The sequence below is a fragment of the Nuphar pumila genome, chromosome 12 (assembly GCF_984573655.1).
Source record: "Nuphar pumila chromosome 12, dmNupPumi1.hap1.1, whole genome shotgun sequence".
Lineage (NCBI taxonomy): Eukaryota > Viridiplantae > Streptophyta > Magnoliopsida > Nymphaeales > Nymphaeaceae > Nuphar > Nuphar pumila.
The window spans coordinates 45,863,044-45,878,511 of record NC_143260.1 but is presented as its reverse complement, the minus strand read 5'-3'; the positions used below and the strand labels follow the sequence as shown (position 1 = coordinate 45,878,511).

Below are 15,468 nucleotides of genomic sequence, written 5' to 3'. Positions count from 1 at the left end.
AGTGTTCAACCCACTCAAGGTCAGTTGCTTCCCTATTGTCTGGCCTTTAGATGGTAGCTTCACTTTCCTCTTGCAAAGCTATCCTCATCCTCTTTGTTTGTTGATGCTCTTTGGAGGAGGCACAACTTGGAACAATAAGGAGAGGATGACAACTAAGGAGAGTAGAGAAGGTGGATGAAGGAAGCCACAATACTTTTTATGCATCTAGCAGGTTTCTTCTCGTGTTCAAGAGGGATATAATGGTAATTTCATGTTGCAGAAGACGATTTACATATTTTATTGCAGATGATGGTTTTCATCCTCTTTTGTTATTCAGGGAGTGAACAATCTTGCTAACCTATGTAGATAGTTGTAATATTTCAAAAGATAGGCATGAAATTGTATATATAGAAGAAGTTATGCGGCTTTTTGCAAATTGTTCTTACTAATATGTCATAATTTCCACCATATATCAGTTAAACTTGCAATGTTCTTGGCAACTACATCATTGGCAAGGCTGGAAGAATGCTAAACAAATATTTAGAAACTCTATGATGGAAAAGGCTACAACAGCTAAATCCAAAAAGTTGGGCATGTTATCAGCATACCGAGAACTTGTTTTGCAGTCAATCTACGCTGTGGGTCAGGTTCCAACATTTGTCGAACCAAATTTTTTGCACTATCTGATATGCTAGGCCATGGATCCCTTTTAAAATCGATAAGCCCACGAAGAATAGCCTGTGCAACTCCTTGTTCTGACTCTGCATTAGAATAGGAAAAAGTAATTGAGACAATAAATCTCAAATAAGCTGATATAAAAAAGATAATGGCTCAAGAAATACTTTAAAACACAAAACTGGCATGAATAACAATCATGTTGCAGGAAACCATTCTATGGAAGACTCAGAACAGCAGACTGTACCAGCCCAAAATGGTGGAACACCACATAATAATATATAGAGGATAACTCCCGCACTCCAAATATCTATCTCCGGCCCGTAGTTCCGCTTAAGTACCTCGGGTGCCATGTAGTATGGACTGCCAACAATTTCAGAGAACCTTTCACCTACATAACAAAGATCACACCGTTTATTTTCCACATCATCTGTGGCAGGAGCGCAAATTACACATAGAAATAAATATTCAAGGCAGACATATGGAACAGTTTAAACGATTAACTTGCCAGGCTTGAAAAATATGGACAGGCCAAAATCAATTGCCTTCAGAGGGGAATTCTCCTTCTTGTTTGCAAATAAGAAATTCTCTGGTTTAAGGTCTCGGTGGATAACCCCATGTTTGTGGCAAAGCTGTAGAAAGAAGGAAAGGGCATGCCCAACATCAGAAAAAAAACAGTAGGCCAATCTCATTTTTTACATTCAAAAGCGGAAACGACCAAGAGAAGCACTCCCCGAGAATACCTGAACGACCTCCACAATTGTCTTCGTCACCGCGGCGGCAGCACGCTCCGTATAGTGGCCCCTTGCGACGATACGATCGAAGAGCTCCCCTCCCTCACACAACTCCATCACCAAATGAACCGCACTGTCGTCCTCCCGCGCCTCCTTCAAGCTGACAATGTTTGAGTCCTTGGGGAGATGATTCATGATCGCAACCTCCCTCCTAACATCTTCAATGTCCACAGCCGCCCGGAGCTTCCTCTTCGGGATCGTCTTGCAGGCGAGCAATTCCCTCGTATCCTTATCGATGCAGAGGTAGGTCACCCCGAACTCCCCACGCCCCAATTCCCGGTCGACGACGTACTTATCCTCAATCCCTTCCTTCACATTCCCATTCAAGACGGTGAATCTCTTGTTGTTGCCAGCGCCGCCAGACTTCTTGCTACCACCGTGGTGGTGGTCATGAGGGTGGCTCGACTTCACATTGACGTCCTCCCTCGCAGCGGCAGCCGGCGAACGGCAGCAGTTACCCATTAATTCGACAAAGCTGCAACCACCCCCAATCTCCACAAGAAATCGGAAAATTTCATGGAGTGTCGGGGAGACCCTTGAAGATGACCAGCTTCCTCCAGGAATCAAAGAGCACAAGAGACTTGCTACAAATTTACATTTTGCGGGGTGGAACTGGAAGACGTGGGGAGATGTAGCTCAACGGAAAGATGGTGGGACAGTAATACGGAGAATACGGAGCCGGAAATCCAAATGGGGTTCATTTCAAACCGAGAAAATGAAAATCTTGGAGAGAGAGAGAGAGAGAGGTGTTAAAATAAGAAGGGAATGGAGTACCTGGACTTTACAATGATGATGGATATGCCACTCTGCTTCACTTTTTCCCCTTCTTTTTTCCTTCAACAATAACCACCCTGCAAATTTTGTCGGTAAAACGGCAACTAGCAAGCAGGAGGTAAACGTACCAGAGAGAGAGAGAGTAAACCTCGTTCCTTGGACAAGACTCAAACATGAAAGAAATATAATACAAGAATGATGGTCTTTTTGGACTTTCAGCGCTATTAAAATAACCAAAATGTATTCATTGTTTATGTGTTTTCTCTTGTCGCAGACTGTGAGAGCAGATGACATGTTGGCTTTTGTCATCCCTTGCCCTTCCACACCTCCATAGCTGCAACTATGAAATATGAAAAACAGCATACAAGTCACCGCCTTTTTCTTTTTTCCTTTGTTCTATTTTTTATTTTTCATTTTGTTTTTGTTTAAGTGCGTTTTCGACATATCACATTCTTATGTGGGCAGAGAGGCGTGCCCTTCTTTTTGTTAGCTTCAAATGCATCTGAAATTGATTGATTGGTGCTTTTCCTTTTGAGATTGAGTGATGTTCTGTTAAAAAAATACCATACATGTCCAAGACATGGAACTTTTAATGTTTATTAAGTAAGAATTATGTTTTTCTTGTGGTATAAGAAGAGTTTGTTTTTTATTAAAATATAATCTAAATATTAATATTATTATGTCCGCATGTTGGAACGTGTCTGTTTCGTGTCCCTCCTAAACACGAGCCCTATGTAGTGTGTACACTTTTAGTTTAGCGTAAGTAACAATACGATGGATGATAGTTATACCCAATCTTAAAGTGAACTAAGTGCATGATAGGAACGGAATCTCTTAGTTGAATGGTCATAGCGTGAATGATGTTATAGTTGACTGCACAGATCTCAAAAAAAAAAGTAGAAGATAAAGGCTTGCTGGCCTTCATGACAGCGAATGCCTCTTCTGCCTAATATATACTTGGCTCTTTATCCCTACAAAGCTTATGTTAACTAGAGCATTATCAGTCTAATTACTGTATTTCTCTGCAGTAGTTTTTTTAGTAAAAAGACTTGCAATAGTTATTATCTAGTAATTTGTCGTCTCTTTTCGGCTTCGCCGGCTCAACCTATGTATCATGAAAAATCAATCCGAGTAAACAATGAAAAGAAAGTTAATTTACAGATATGCTATCCACGTGTGGCAGGTCAAGTTTAAATTTAGACAAAATGTTTGACCTTTCAAGAAGTTGCTCGTACCATCTTACTTTTACATTATGAAATTACTAATTTGGCCCTTAACTACTCCTTGTTACTAAGCAAACGCTTTTCCACGATCTCCATGTACCTACTTCCTAAAAAAGTTACAAAACTGCCCGGAGCAGATCCAATAATCGACCCAGCATACTTATTAAGTGCGCAGGCTCGATAATGATGAAAGTTGGGATACCTGTCCTCCATCCTCCTCCAGGGGTAGGGGTGGCAAAATCTGACGCGACCAGCCAACCCGTTTCTTAGCCCGGTTTGGCTTAAACGGGTTCGTGTCGTAAAAGATCGACCCGCCTAAGCCGTTTATTAAACGGGTCAAGTTCATGTTAGGGGTATGTCAACCCGCCAACCCGCCTGACCCGTTTAATAAATGGGTTAGGCAGGTGGGTCAACCCGTTTACCCGACCCTGACCCGCCTGTCCACCCGTTTACTCGAACCCGACCCGCCAACCCGTTTACCCGAACTCGACCTGCCAACCCGTTTACCGGACCCGACCCGCTTATTAAACGGGTTAACTGTGTCGTGTCGGGTTACCCATTTAATAAATGGGTCGGGTTCATGTTGAGGTATGCTCACCCGCCGACCCGCCAACCCGACCTGATTGCCACCCCTATCCAAGGGGTCATGGCTCTCAGGATGTAGTTAACGATGTTAAATGTTGTTATTGCATGTTCTCATCCGAAGATGCATTGTTTGCTACAGTGCATGTGTTCGGGTCCGAATGAAAGCCACGTATATAAGTATGTGGGGCTCGTATTCCCGTGTGTGTCAGCATCACTTAGCATCAGAGTCCAGTGCAGTTATAAAGACTTAGGTACTCATTCTCGCCATGAAACGATGGTTTAAAAAAAGGACAAAAATACCCTCCATCCAAAAAAGGGAAATGATGGTTCGAGAAAAGGACAAAAATATCTTTCATCCAAAAAGTCGAGGATGATGTTAACTCTTCAAAGTCCAAACGTTTCGTTTTTGCCCTAAGCAGTAAACTTTTGCACCATCTGATGTAACAGAAGCTCCCTTTGACGATGCACCATTTGTCGTCGTCTGCTGCCGTCGGAGCAGCCTTTGTCGTTGTCTGCTGTCGTCGGAGTAGCCTTTGTCATCGTCTCGAGTCTAGGTTCCCGCCTTGGTTTTTAGCTTGTGTTACAACACATTGTCGTCTTCTCGTTTCTGCCTTGTGTTACAAAATATTTCTGGGTTTGTTCCTACCTTGTGGCGATAACTAATCGATCGATTGGTTCAATCATTGGTGGGTGTCATAGGGGCATTTGTCGGGCATCTCTTTTTACAGTCTTCTCTTTTTTTTCATTTTTGTTAGGTAGTATGGAAAGGATATGAATGCTTTGAACCTCACCAAGGACATGGCGTTGGATAGAAATGATTGGAGGAAAAGGATTCATGTGGAAGACCCAAAATGAATTTCTTTTTTGGTTCATATCGCTGACCCCAATTGTTTTGGGATGAAGGCGTAGTTGTTGTTGTTGTTGTAGTATGGAAAAAAGCAATGACACACAAACATTCCAACAAGTGCCATTAAGGCATTGTGAGTACATTTTCATGTCATCATGCTATTGTTGAAGAACGTATGTCATTGTGAGTGTCATTAAGGCGTTGTTTTGTTATTGCAGGTGGATCTTGTTTTTTTGATGGTTTGAAAATTAAAGATATTTGTAAGACATTGGGACTTGTTGACAAGAATTCTTGTATACAAATGCCAGGAAGGGCCTCTATCCCATCTGGTATTGTCCATTCACTCAGTATATGCAATGTATCACAAATCACTGTTGTAGTAACATACTACCAATTTGTGAGATATTGTTTTGTTTGTTAAATCGATTTGTAAGCTATTATGTTATATTTTTGTAACGGTTTGTAATATATTTTGCTATATGTATATCGATTTGTAAGATATTATGTGTTTTATAGTGTCAATTTGTAAGCTATTATGCTGAAATATCGTATCGATTTATAATATATTATGTGATATGTATATCGATTTGTAAGATATTATGTGTTTTCTAGTATCGATTTGTAAGATATTTGTAAAAAAAAAAAATTTAAACGTGTGTGTGCAGAAATACATTCTTGCGCGCTAGCGGTGGCGATTTTTGTATTCAAATTGTTGCTCATTTAGCGTTTTTATTGAAATCGCTTCACAACGTCGTAGATATAATTAAATCGTTGCCACGTGAATCACTATCGTCAACGCACATATACGACAAATCATTTCTTTTATTGGCATGGTAAATAACAATCTAATGCATAGTATAAGCAAATAACAAATCGATGTTGTTTTTATACTATGATTCATTCAATTGTTTCTTTGGCTTACTTAACCTTATCGGATTCTATTGTTATATGCATCTTGAATAAATCGTAGTAAACATATGCACTGGCTAATGCAAATTGATATCTTGCTTATGACAGTTGTGAGCTTATCATATGGTTGCAGTGAAGATGATCTATCTCAATCATTGAAAAGTTATGGAGAAGTGGACATTTGTACTAATGATGCACCTGAAGAATTGAACATGTGTACTAATGATGCACATGATAAGAAGGGTGCAGGCATTGGATTCACTCTTGACTTGAATGTTCCAGCAGAAGAAATGCAATTCGATAATGAGGTAGATGATCATAACAGTACACTTGATAAATGTGTAGGCACTAGGAATGTACATGCTAGTACACTTGACTTTGTTCCCGTAGAAGGAATGCAGTTTCATAATAAGGAACTTGCATATAAATTTTATAATGATTATGCCTTAAAACTTGGCTTTAGTGTTAGAAGATATTCTTGGCCGAAAAATGTACAGGGTGTTGTGGTAAGAAAGACATATGTTTGTTCTAAGGAATGTTGGAACAAGTGGAAATCGAACAAGGAGCAAGTCAGATTCAAGATGTGGATGTCTAGTGATAATGGTGTTAAGAAGACTTTCGAATGGGAAATATATAGTTCGTACTTTAATAAGTGATCATAACCATGATTTAGCAACTTTATTTATGACTCCTATGTTAAGGTCACATCGTAAAGTAACTGAAGCGCATGGTGTAATTACTGAAATAGCTGATAGCGTAGACATTGCACCAAGGAAGACATACAATTTGTGCATGCATATAGATGGTTATCGCGAGAATGTGTCATTCATACCTATGGATCTAAGAAAACATTTAAGAAGGAAGAGAACATATAATATGAAGAATGAAGAAATATGTTCTTTGGTTGATTACTTACAGAAAAAATCAAACATTGACCCTGGTTGCTTTAATGCAATGCAACTGGATGAAGATGGATATGCTGTGAATATGTTTTGGGCAGATTCAAAGTCAAGAGTAGATTATGAATGCTTCAATGATGTGCTTGTTTTTTATACGACAGTGAAAATTAATACTGAACAATGGTCATTTGTGTTGAGAAACTATGTTTTGATGATACATGATAAATATGATATGCTTTCATAATGCATCTATATGATACATGATAAAAATACTATGTTTTCATGAGATATGATAAATATGATATGTTTTCATATTTGAAATTGGATATGTTATATTGTGACTGGATATGATATGCTATGTATTTAACGTGTATTTAATGCAAGGTTATTTCACTTAAGAAGAGTGAAGACAACTTGATCAAGTGCAACAATTTGATACAATCATACTACTCTGAAGAAAAAACTTCATAAGTCAAAGAGATGCATTAAAGACTATCCAAGAAGACCAACTACTTCAAGATGAAGATTTTTTCTTCTTTAGAGTCATATGTAACAGAACCTTCAGAAGCATGCATATTTCATATTAGCCTATATGCTTTAAAATTATACAAGTCATTCATTTACAAAAAGACAAGCTTTCATAAAAAGATACGTTATATACATTATAGTATTTAAAAAATATCTTTTTGAAACAAATCATTGTACTTCATACAAGCATTTATGAAAAAGACAATTTGACAAGATATAAAAGCTCATGATTTCAAAAGCATTAATTACAAATATTTATGAAAAAGACAATTTGACAAGATATAAAAGCTCATGATTTCAAAAGCATTTATATAAGAAAAGACAAAATGCATTGATTCATAATACACAAACATTTACGTAAGAAATTTTGGTTCATAATACATAAACATTTATATAAAAAAAGACAAATTATGAAAAGATGTATTGGTTCATAATACACATGTATTTATTTGAGAAATGACTATTTGTAATATAAGTATTACTCAAGCATTTATTGAACTTCAAATCATTCATTTTAGAAATGACGATTTGAGAAAATAAATATTATTTTATTAATTTAAGAAATGACCATTTATTTCTTTAAGCATTAAATATAATTTCAAAAACACTCACTCAAAAAGTGATGACTTATATTTGAAGTCATCATTCTTTTAGTAAGCATTAAATGGTACTTCTAAAGCATTTACTCAAGAAATGACCATTTGTAAAATAAAGTACTAAACACGCATTTATTGTACTTACATGCATTTAAACAAAGAAGTGATGATTTGTAATAAAAATAAACTCAAAACAATTGATATACTATAAATCATTTATTTGAGTAAAGACAAATCACAATATAATTTATATTTCTAAATACTTCAACGTACAATATACTACAAAACATTTATTTGAGAAAAGACCCATTACAAATTAAATCTCATTTTTAATTATACCAATATATATTGTACCTCAAAATACTTAAAGTAGAAATGACAAGTTGAAGAAACTATCATTATTTAAATACATTAAATATTTATTACTTAACAATTATTTAATGTATGGAATGACGATTTTTGAAAAAGCAATATATAGTACACACATTATTACATACCTTTTCTCATAAAAAGTTGTTTTTGAGATGACCTGACATCTCACATCACAAAAGGACAATTATTTCAAAGCATTTCAGAAAGCAACGACTATTTTTGAAGATCTATATATATACAAACAAAATAATATTTCAAAAATAACACACATGCGAGCTTTCAAAGAGAAACATTCCTACTCGACACACTGAAAAGAACTTAGAAAAAGAAAGAGAAAAGGAAAGAGAAAGAAAGAGAAAAAGACAAGAAAAGCTCTCTGACAAAAGAATCAAGTGTGTGAAGAAAAAGAGAAAAAGAACATTCTGTTCTCCTGAAAGATTATTCTGCCTATTTTCAAAAGAGAGAACATTCTGAGAGAATCTTCATACGTGCATTCATACTCTGCATATCATTCTGAAGGTTCTATAGGAAAGTGTTGTAACTTTCTATTCTCTTTTGTATTCCTTCTCTGTTGAGAGAAGTAGACCTCTGAGAAAGATGGTGTTTTCTTTTTCTGTTGAGAGAAGTAGACCTCTGAGGAAGAGGGTGTTTTTCCTTCTCTGTTGAGAGAAGTAGACCTCTAAGGAAGAGGGTGTTGTACTATTTATACCGTAACGTGGATTTTATAGTGAAAGACTCAAGTGTTTTACTTGGGGACTAGATGTAGGTCAGTAACTCGGTCGAACCAGTATAAATCTTGTGTTTATTATGTTGTGCCTAATTGTCTTGTTTTTTATATTATCGATCTGCAACGAATTTCACTATTCACCCCCCTCTAGTGGAATTTCATTTGGTATCAGAGTAGGTTCTGCTGGTTTCGACATAACAAGTCTTTTGGCACAAAAATGACATCAATCTCTTATGCTCGTGACATCGAAGGTCAACACTCATCTCGCCCTCCTTTTTTCAATGGCACAAACTATGGATATTGGAAGTGCAGAATGACAATATTCCTAAAGTCTATAGACTTTGCTGTATGAAAGATTGTAGAATATTTATATCAGTCTGTGAATCTGTCTATGATATATGGCATTCTCTTGAAGTTATTCACGAAGGAACTAACAAAGTAAAAGAAGCAAAGATCTCATCTCTAGTTCGGAAATACGAGTTATTCAAAATGAATAAAGATGAATCCATCACAGATATATTTACTAGATTCACCAATGATCTTAAATCTCTGGGAGAAACTTATTCCCAGACTGATAAGGTGAAAAAGATCTTGAGATCTCTTACAACTGACTAGGAGAAAAAAACCACAGCTATTGAAAAAAGCCCAAGATCTATCCAAGCTTACTCTGGACGGCTTAATAAGCAATCTTATGGCCTATGAAGTTCATATGAAGGAAAGAAGGGAAGAAGAACAACCTTTAAAGAAAAATCTAGCATTCTTGGCCATCTCTGAGAATGAGGACTCAGAAAAAGAATCTGAAATTGCACTACTTACTCAAAAATTCTAGCGCTTCATAAGAAAGAACATGTTGTCCAAAAAGCACAAAGAAAATAAAGATTTTAAAGAAGATATCATGTGCTATCAATGCAATAAGCCAGGTCACGTAAGACATGACTGTCCTCTTCTAAAAAGAAGACCCAAAGTCGAGGAACCAAAAAAAGATTCTTTAAGAAAAAGGCTCTCCATGCTCAATAGAATGATTCAGAACCATCCACCAGTGAAGAGTCAAGTGATGATGAAGCCGAAAATGCAAACATGTGCTTCATGGTAGAAGAAAGCTCTGTAAGTGAAACCTCTAACTTTTTCTTTGAAGAACTTTTAGATGCTTTTCAAGAACTATTTGAAGAATCTAGAAAAATGAGTCTAAAAAATAAAGTTTTAAAATCTGAGAATTTAGAGCTTTCCTAGAAAAATGAAAAACTCATTATTGAAAATTCTAAGTTGAAAGAGAAAAATTTTATGCTTACTTCTCAAATCTCGTCTACTAGCTCCAAGACTAAAAATCTTCAAGTAGAAATTTCAGAATTAAAAGGTAAAACTGAAAACCTTATGAAAACGGTTTTCAAGTTTACCAAAGGAAAAGAGAACCTGGACAAACTCCTATCCTCTCAAAAATTCTCTTTTTACAAGAATGGTATTGGTTACTCTCATTATAGTAAACCTTCTTGTACGAATCAAAAGACCACTTTTGTCAAAGGTTCGCCTGAACCTAAACAGGAGTATTATAATTTTAATTTTGATTTCATGTACTCCTCTATGATTATAGATAAACCCAAATCAAAATGGATATGGGTTCCAAAATCTAACAAAAAGGGACCCGGTCGGGTACCAAAAAGAGTTTTTACTTGATCTGTTGCAGGCATTGAAAAAGAAGAACATATGGATATTAGACAATGGATGTTCAAAACATATGACAGAACATCCAGATCTTTTTGTTGTTCTTCATCATAAAGAAGGAGGAATCATTACCTTTGGAGATAACAACAAAGGTTTAATAATTAGGATTGGCAATATTGGTAATATCGATAAACCTCTTATTAAAGACGTTCTCCTTGTTAAAGGTTTAAAACACAATCTTCTAAGTATCAGTCAAATGTGTGACATAGGATATAATGTCAGTTTTAAACATGATGCATGCTTCATAGTGGATACAAATGAAAACATTATTTTAAAAGGTATAAGGAAAAATAATGTATACGAATTATACTTAGATAATATTTCTGAACATTGTCTCTTAGCAAATAATGACTCTCAAAATTTATGGCATATGAGAATGGGACATGTTAACTTTAAATACATCTCTAAACTGGCTAAAAATAACTTGGTACCAGGGTTACCTAAAATATCATTTAAAAGGGACTATTTTTGTGATGCTTGTCAATTAGGAAAATTGTCAAAATCATCTTTCAAATCAAAGAATGTTGTGTCAAGTAAAAGACTTTTAGAGCTTCTCCACAACTGGTCGAACTTTCAGAATCCAGTTTTCACTGGTTGAACTTTCTAAATCCGGTTTTTACTGGTCAAACTTCCTGAATCCAGTTTTCGCTGGTCGAACTTCCTAAATCCGGTTTTTACTGGTCGAACTTCCTGAATCCAGTTTTCACTAGTCGAACTTTCTAAATCTGGTTTTTACTGGTCGAACTTCCTAAATCCAGTTTTCACTGGTCGAACTTCCTAAATCCAGTTTTCACTGGTCGAACTTCCTAAATCCGGTTTTTACTAGTCGAACTTTCTAAATCCGGTTTTTACTAGTCGAACTTCCTAAATCCAGTTTTCACTGGTCAAACTTCCTAAATCCGATTTTTACTGGTCGAACTTCCTGAATCCAATTTTTACTTGTCGAACTTTCTAAATCCGGTTTTCACTGGTCGAACTTTCTAAATCCGGTTTTTACTGGTCAAACTTCCTGAATCCAGTTTTCACTGGGCGAACTTCCTAAATCCGGTTTTTACTGATCGAACTTCCTGAATCCAGTTTTCACTGGTCGAACTTCCTAATTCCAGTTTTCACTGGTCGAACTTCCTAAATCCGGTTTTTACTGGTCGAACTTTTTAAATCTAATTTTCATTGGACGAACTTTTTAAATCAAGTTTTCATTGGTCGAACTTCCTAAATCCAGTTTTTACTTATTGAACTTTCAGAATCCAGTTTTCACTGGTCGAACTTTCTAAATCCGATTTTCACTAGTCGAACCTCCCAAATCCGGTTTCTACTGGTTGAACTTTTTAAATCCGGTTTTTAGTAGTCAAACATCCTAAATCCGGTTTTTACTGGTCGAACTCTCTGAATCCATTTCTTACTGGTCAAACCCTCTAAATTCGGTATTCACTGGTCAGACTTTTTCAAAACCCAGTGTTCGTGCTGGTACCTTTTAAAATCTAGTGCTCGTGCTGGTACTCTTCCAAAATCTGATGCTCGTACTAGTTGAACTAGTCCCAAATGTCATCTTTATACTTATCAAATTTTCTTTCCTTCAAATGTCTTGAATTGGTCTAGAAGATTCGAGTTTCGATTCTAAACTTTTTCCAAATCCAATTCAGAATTGGTCTAGAAAATTCGAGTTTCGACTCGAATTTTCTTCCAAATCCAATCCATCTATTTTTTTTCTTTCAAATGTCTTGAATTGGTCTAGAAGATTCGAGTTCTGATTCGAATCTTCTTCCAAATCCAATTCAGAATTGGTCTAGAAAATCTGAGTCCCGACTCAATTTTTTTTCAAATCCAATCCGTCTAATTTTCTTTCCTCCAGATTCTAGAATTGGTCTAGAAAATTCGAGTTCCAATTCGAAGATTCTTCCAAATCCAATTCAGAATTGGTCTAGAAAATCCAAGTCCCAACTTGAATTTTCTTCCAAATCCAATTCGTCTAATTTTCTTTCCTCCAGATTCTAGAATTGGTCTAGAAGATTCGAGTTCCGATTCAAAGCTTCTTTCAAATCCAATTCAGAATTGGTCTAGAAAAATCAAAGTTCCGACTTGAATTTTCTTCCAAATCCAATTCGCTTCGTGTTTCTACAAAAGTTTGAACTTCTACTCAAACTTTCCTGGAAATTTAGCAATTGGTCTAGAAGATCCGAGTTCTGACCCGAATTCTCTTTCAAAATCCAATTCATCTAGTCTTTCCTTGAAGATTTGAATTCTGATTCAAAGCTTCCGACCGAATCCAATTTTCCACCGGTCCGGTTAAATCCAATTTTCAAATTGGTCCTTTTATGAAATCCAACATCGCCTTGATTGCTTTACCAAATCTTATATTTATGTTGATAATCTTTCCAAAATCCAGTGCTCGTACTGGTAATATTTTAAAATCCGGTGCTCATACTGGTAATCTTTTAAAATTCGGTGCTCATACTGGTATCCTTTTAAAACTTAGTACTCGTATTGGTAATCTTTTGAAATTCGGTGCTCGTACTGGTAATCTTTTAAAAATTCAGTGCTCGTACTGGTAACCTTTTAAAATTCAATGCTCGTACTGGTAGTCTTTTAAAATCCAGTGCTCGTACTGGTAATCTTTTAAAATTCGGTGCTTGTACTGATACTCTTTTAAAATCCGGTGCTCGTACTAGTATCCTTTTAAAACTCAGTACTCGTACTGGCGATCTTTTAAAATCCAGTGTTCGTACTGGTAATCTTTTAAAATCCGGTGCTCGTACTGGTAATCTTTCAAAATCCAATGCTCGTACTGGTAATCTTTCAAAATCCAGTGCTTGTACTAGTAATCTTTCAAAATCCAATGCTCGTGCTGGTAATCTTTTAAAAAATTCAGTGCTCATACTGGTAACCTTTCAAAATTCAGTGCTCATACTGGTAATCTTTTAAAATCTAGTGCTCATACTGGTACTTTGTCAAAGTTCAGTCTTCATACTGGTCACAACATAAATCTCATATTGGGGTTCAGACTCAATGTTAATATTCAGATCTGTGAACCCAACAATTTTTGTCAGACCCTTGGGTCACTCCAGTCTATCAAGCATAGCTTTGAGTCATCTATTTTGTTAGTCAGACCTCTGGTCATCAAATTTTTAGCAAGCGAAACCTTTGGGTTATCAAATTCTCTCAATGTCGATTATATTTTTCCGACCATTGAGTCGTATCCTGCAATCATAGTCTTTCAAGATTCAACCTTTATGTCGAATTCGTCTGCCAATTAGTTCAGAATCAATCATCAATCATTTTCTCTTGCGAGAACCCTTTTTCCAGGGAGAGTTCAAGGGAGCTCGTTCTTCTCGCATGTCTTTATTGTTCGTTCGTTGAACCCCTTTTTATAGGGAGAGTTTGAAGGAACTCATGTTTCACGAACAATTTGCAAAACAATCTTTATTGTCACACAAGGAACCCTTTTTCCAGGGAGAGTTTCGACGGAAGCTTGTCCTCCTTATAACCCTAAATGTATTTTGTTAGACTACCCCCGTCGTCGAGGACCCTTTTTTTAGGGAGAGTGTGATGGACTTGTTCTTCTATGATATCCTTCCAACTTTTGTTAGCGGCCCCCTTTCCATAATAGAAGCCTAGAAATAGGGAGTTTTGACGAAAACTTTATTTCTTTTCGAAAGTTTGTTTTGCAAACACCTCCTCTTAACGAAAAAGAGGAGTATCTTTTGTTACCCATTCAGGTAAGGGTCAAGCCTGAGTCTCTCCTTTGGGGAAAGGAGAGGAGAATCTAGCCACAGATGTATCAATTAGACCTCAAGCAATTTCTTTCACCAAGGATTTCAAGAATATTTTGCCAATTTGTTATAAAAAATAGTTTTTGATCTCAAAAAATCTTTTATTGTATAAAAAGAATTACCTCAGATTACCTTCAATATTACTTCCAAAAAGAGTGAATCTTTTGCGAAGAAGGATTCAAAATCCAAATTCTTTCTATTGGCCAACCAAAGGGATGAAGAATAAATCCTCGATATGGCCAATAAAGAAAATTCAATGTTGTTGCAAAGCCATAAGTGATTGATATTGATCGAAGCTATGACACATTTTTAAAGATCATTCTTGTAAAGACAAGGCAGTCGAAATATCCTGGGTGATACAGAAAAATCCATTCAATTTTCATATCTCCTCAATCACCCAAGTTGCAATTAAATATCTACAAAAGGGATCTCTCAATTGTCATCAAGATGAAGACAAATTATGCAAGTTAGACCCCCGGAGCCAAAGAAGATTTGGATCAACTCCAAGATGAAAGAGTTTGTGATGGATTCTTCCAGGGAAAGTTCAGAGCACCGTCAAGATGAAGGCGACCGCGATGAGCCTCCCGACAAACCCTAAAAGATATTTAATTTCAGCTATCATCAAGAGACCACCAGCCAATGAGTCAATATCGTCAATATAATCCCTGAGGCAAAGGAGGATCATATCAGAATAAGTTTGTGGCGTACCCTTCTAAAAAGAGAGAGAAAAGTCATGACATCTCCAAAATGAAGGATGATGTAATAAACTTCTCAGAAACCCAAAAAGCTGTAATTCTGTTGAAAAAAAAAGTACAGGCAGAAAGACCATTCTGAGAAAAGAATCCCAGGATATCAAAATGCCGAATTTGCTAAGAATCTTCTTTAATTTTGTGAAATTCTTTTATCAGTATCCTTTCACCAATTGCTTTCACAATATCAAGAATACTCTCTTTTCCGTTGATATCAAGAAAATTGATAGCCTCTTTGAAAGAAAGTTAATGACAAGCAATTTGAATTCGAATCTTGATTCTACGAAGTTAAGTTCCGTTGGAGGTAATACTTCAGGTAGAA

At 36.2% G+C, this 15,468-nt stretch overlaps 1 protein-coding gene across 1 annotated transcript in view; it reads right to left on the bottom strand.

The window, feature by feature from the left end:
- LOC149820865 (calcium-dependent protein kinase 13-like) overlaps nucleotides 1-2,056 on the bottom strand; it is a 62,891-nt gene extending 60,835 nt beyond the window's left edge. The window contains exons 1-4 of the mRNA XM_089983834.1: nucleotides 1,398-2,056; nucleotides 1,163-1,286; nucleotides 902-1,045; nucleotides 588-740 (exon numbers count right to left, since the gene is read on the bottom strand). Coding sequence (XP_089839960.1) covers nucleotides 588-740; nucleotides 902-1,045; nucleotides 1,163-1,286; nucleotides 1,398-1,910 — 934 coding nt within the window. The 5' untranslated portion in view covers nucleotides 1,911-2,056. The remainder of the gene's footprint in view (nucleotides 1-587; nucleotides 741-901; nucleotides 1,046-1,162; nucleotides 1,287-1,397) is intronic.
- Between the last annotated feature and the right edge of the window lie 13,412 nt (nucleotides 2,057-15,468).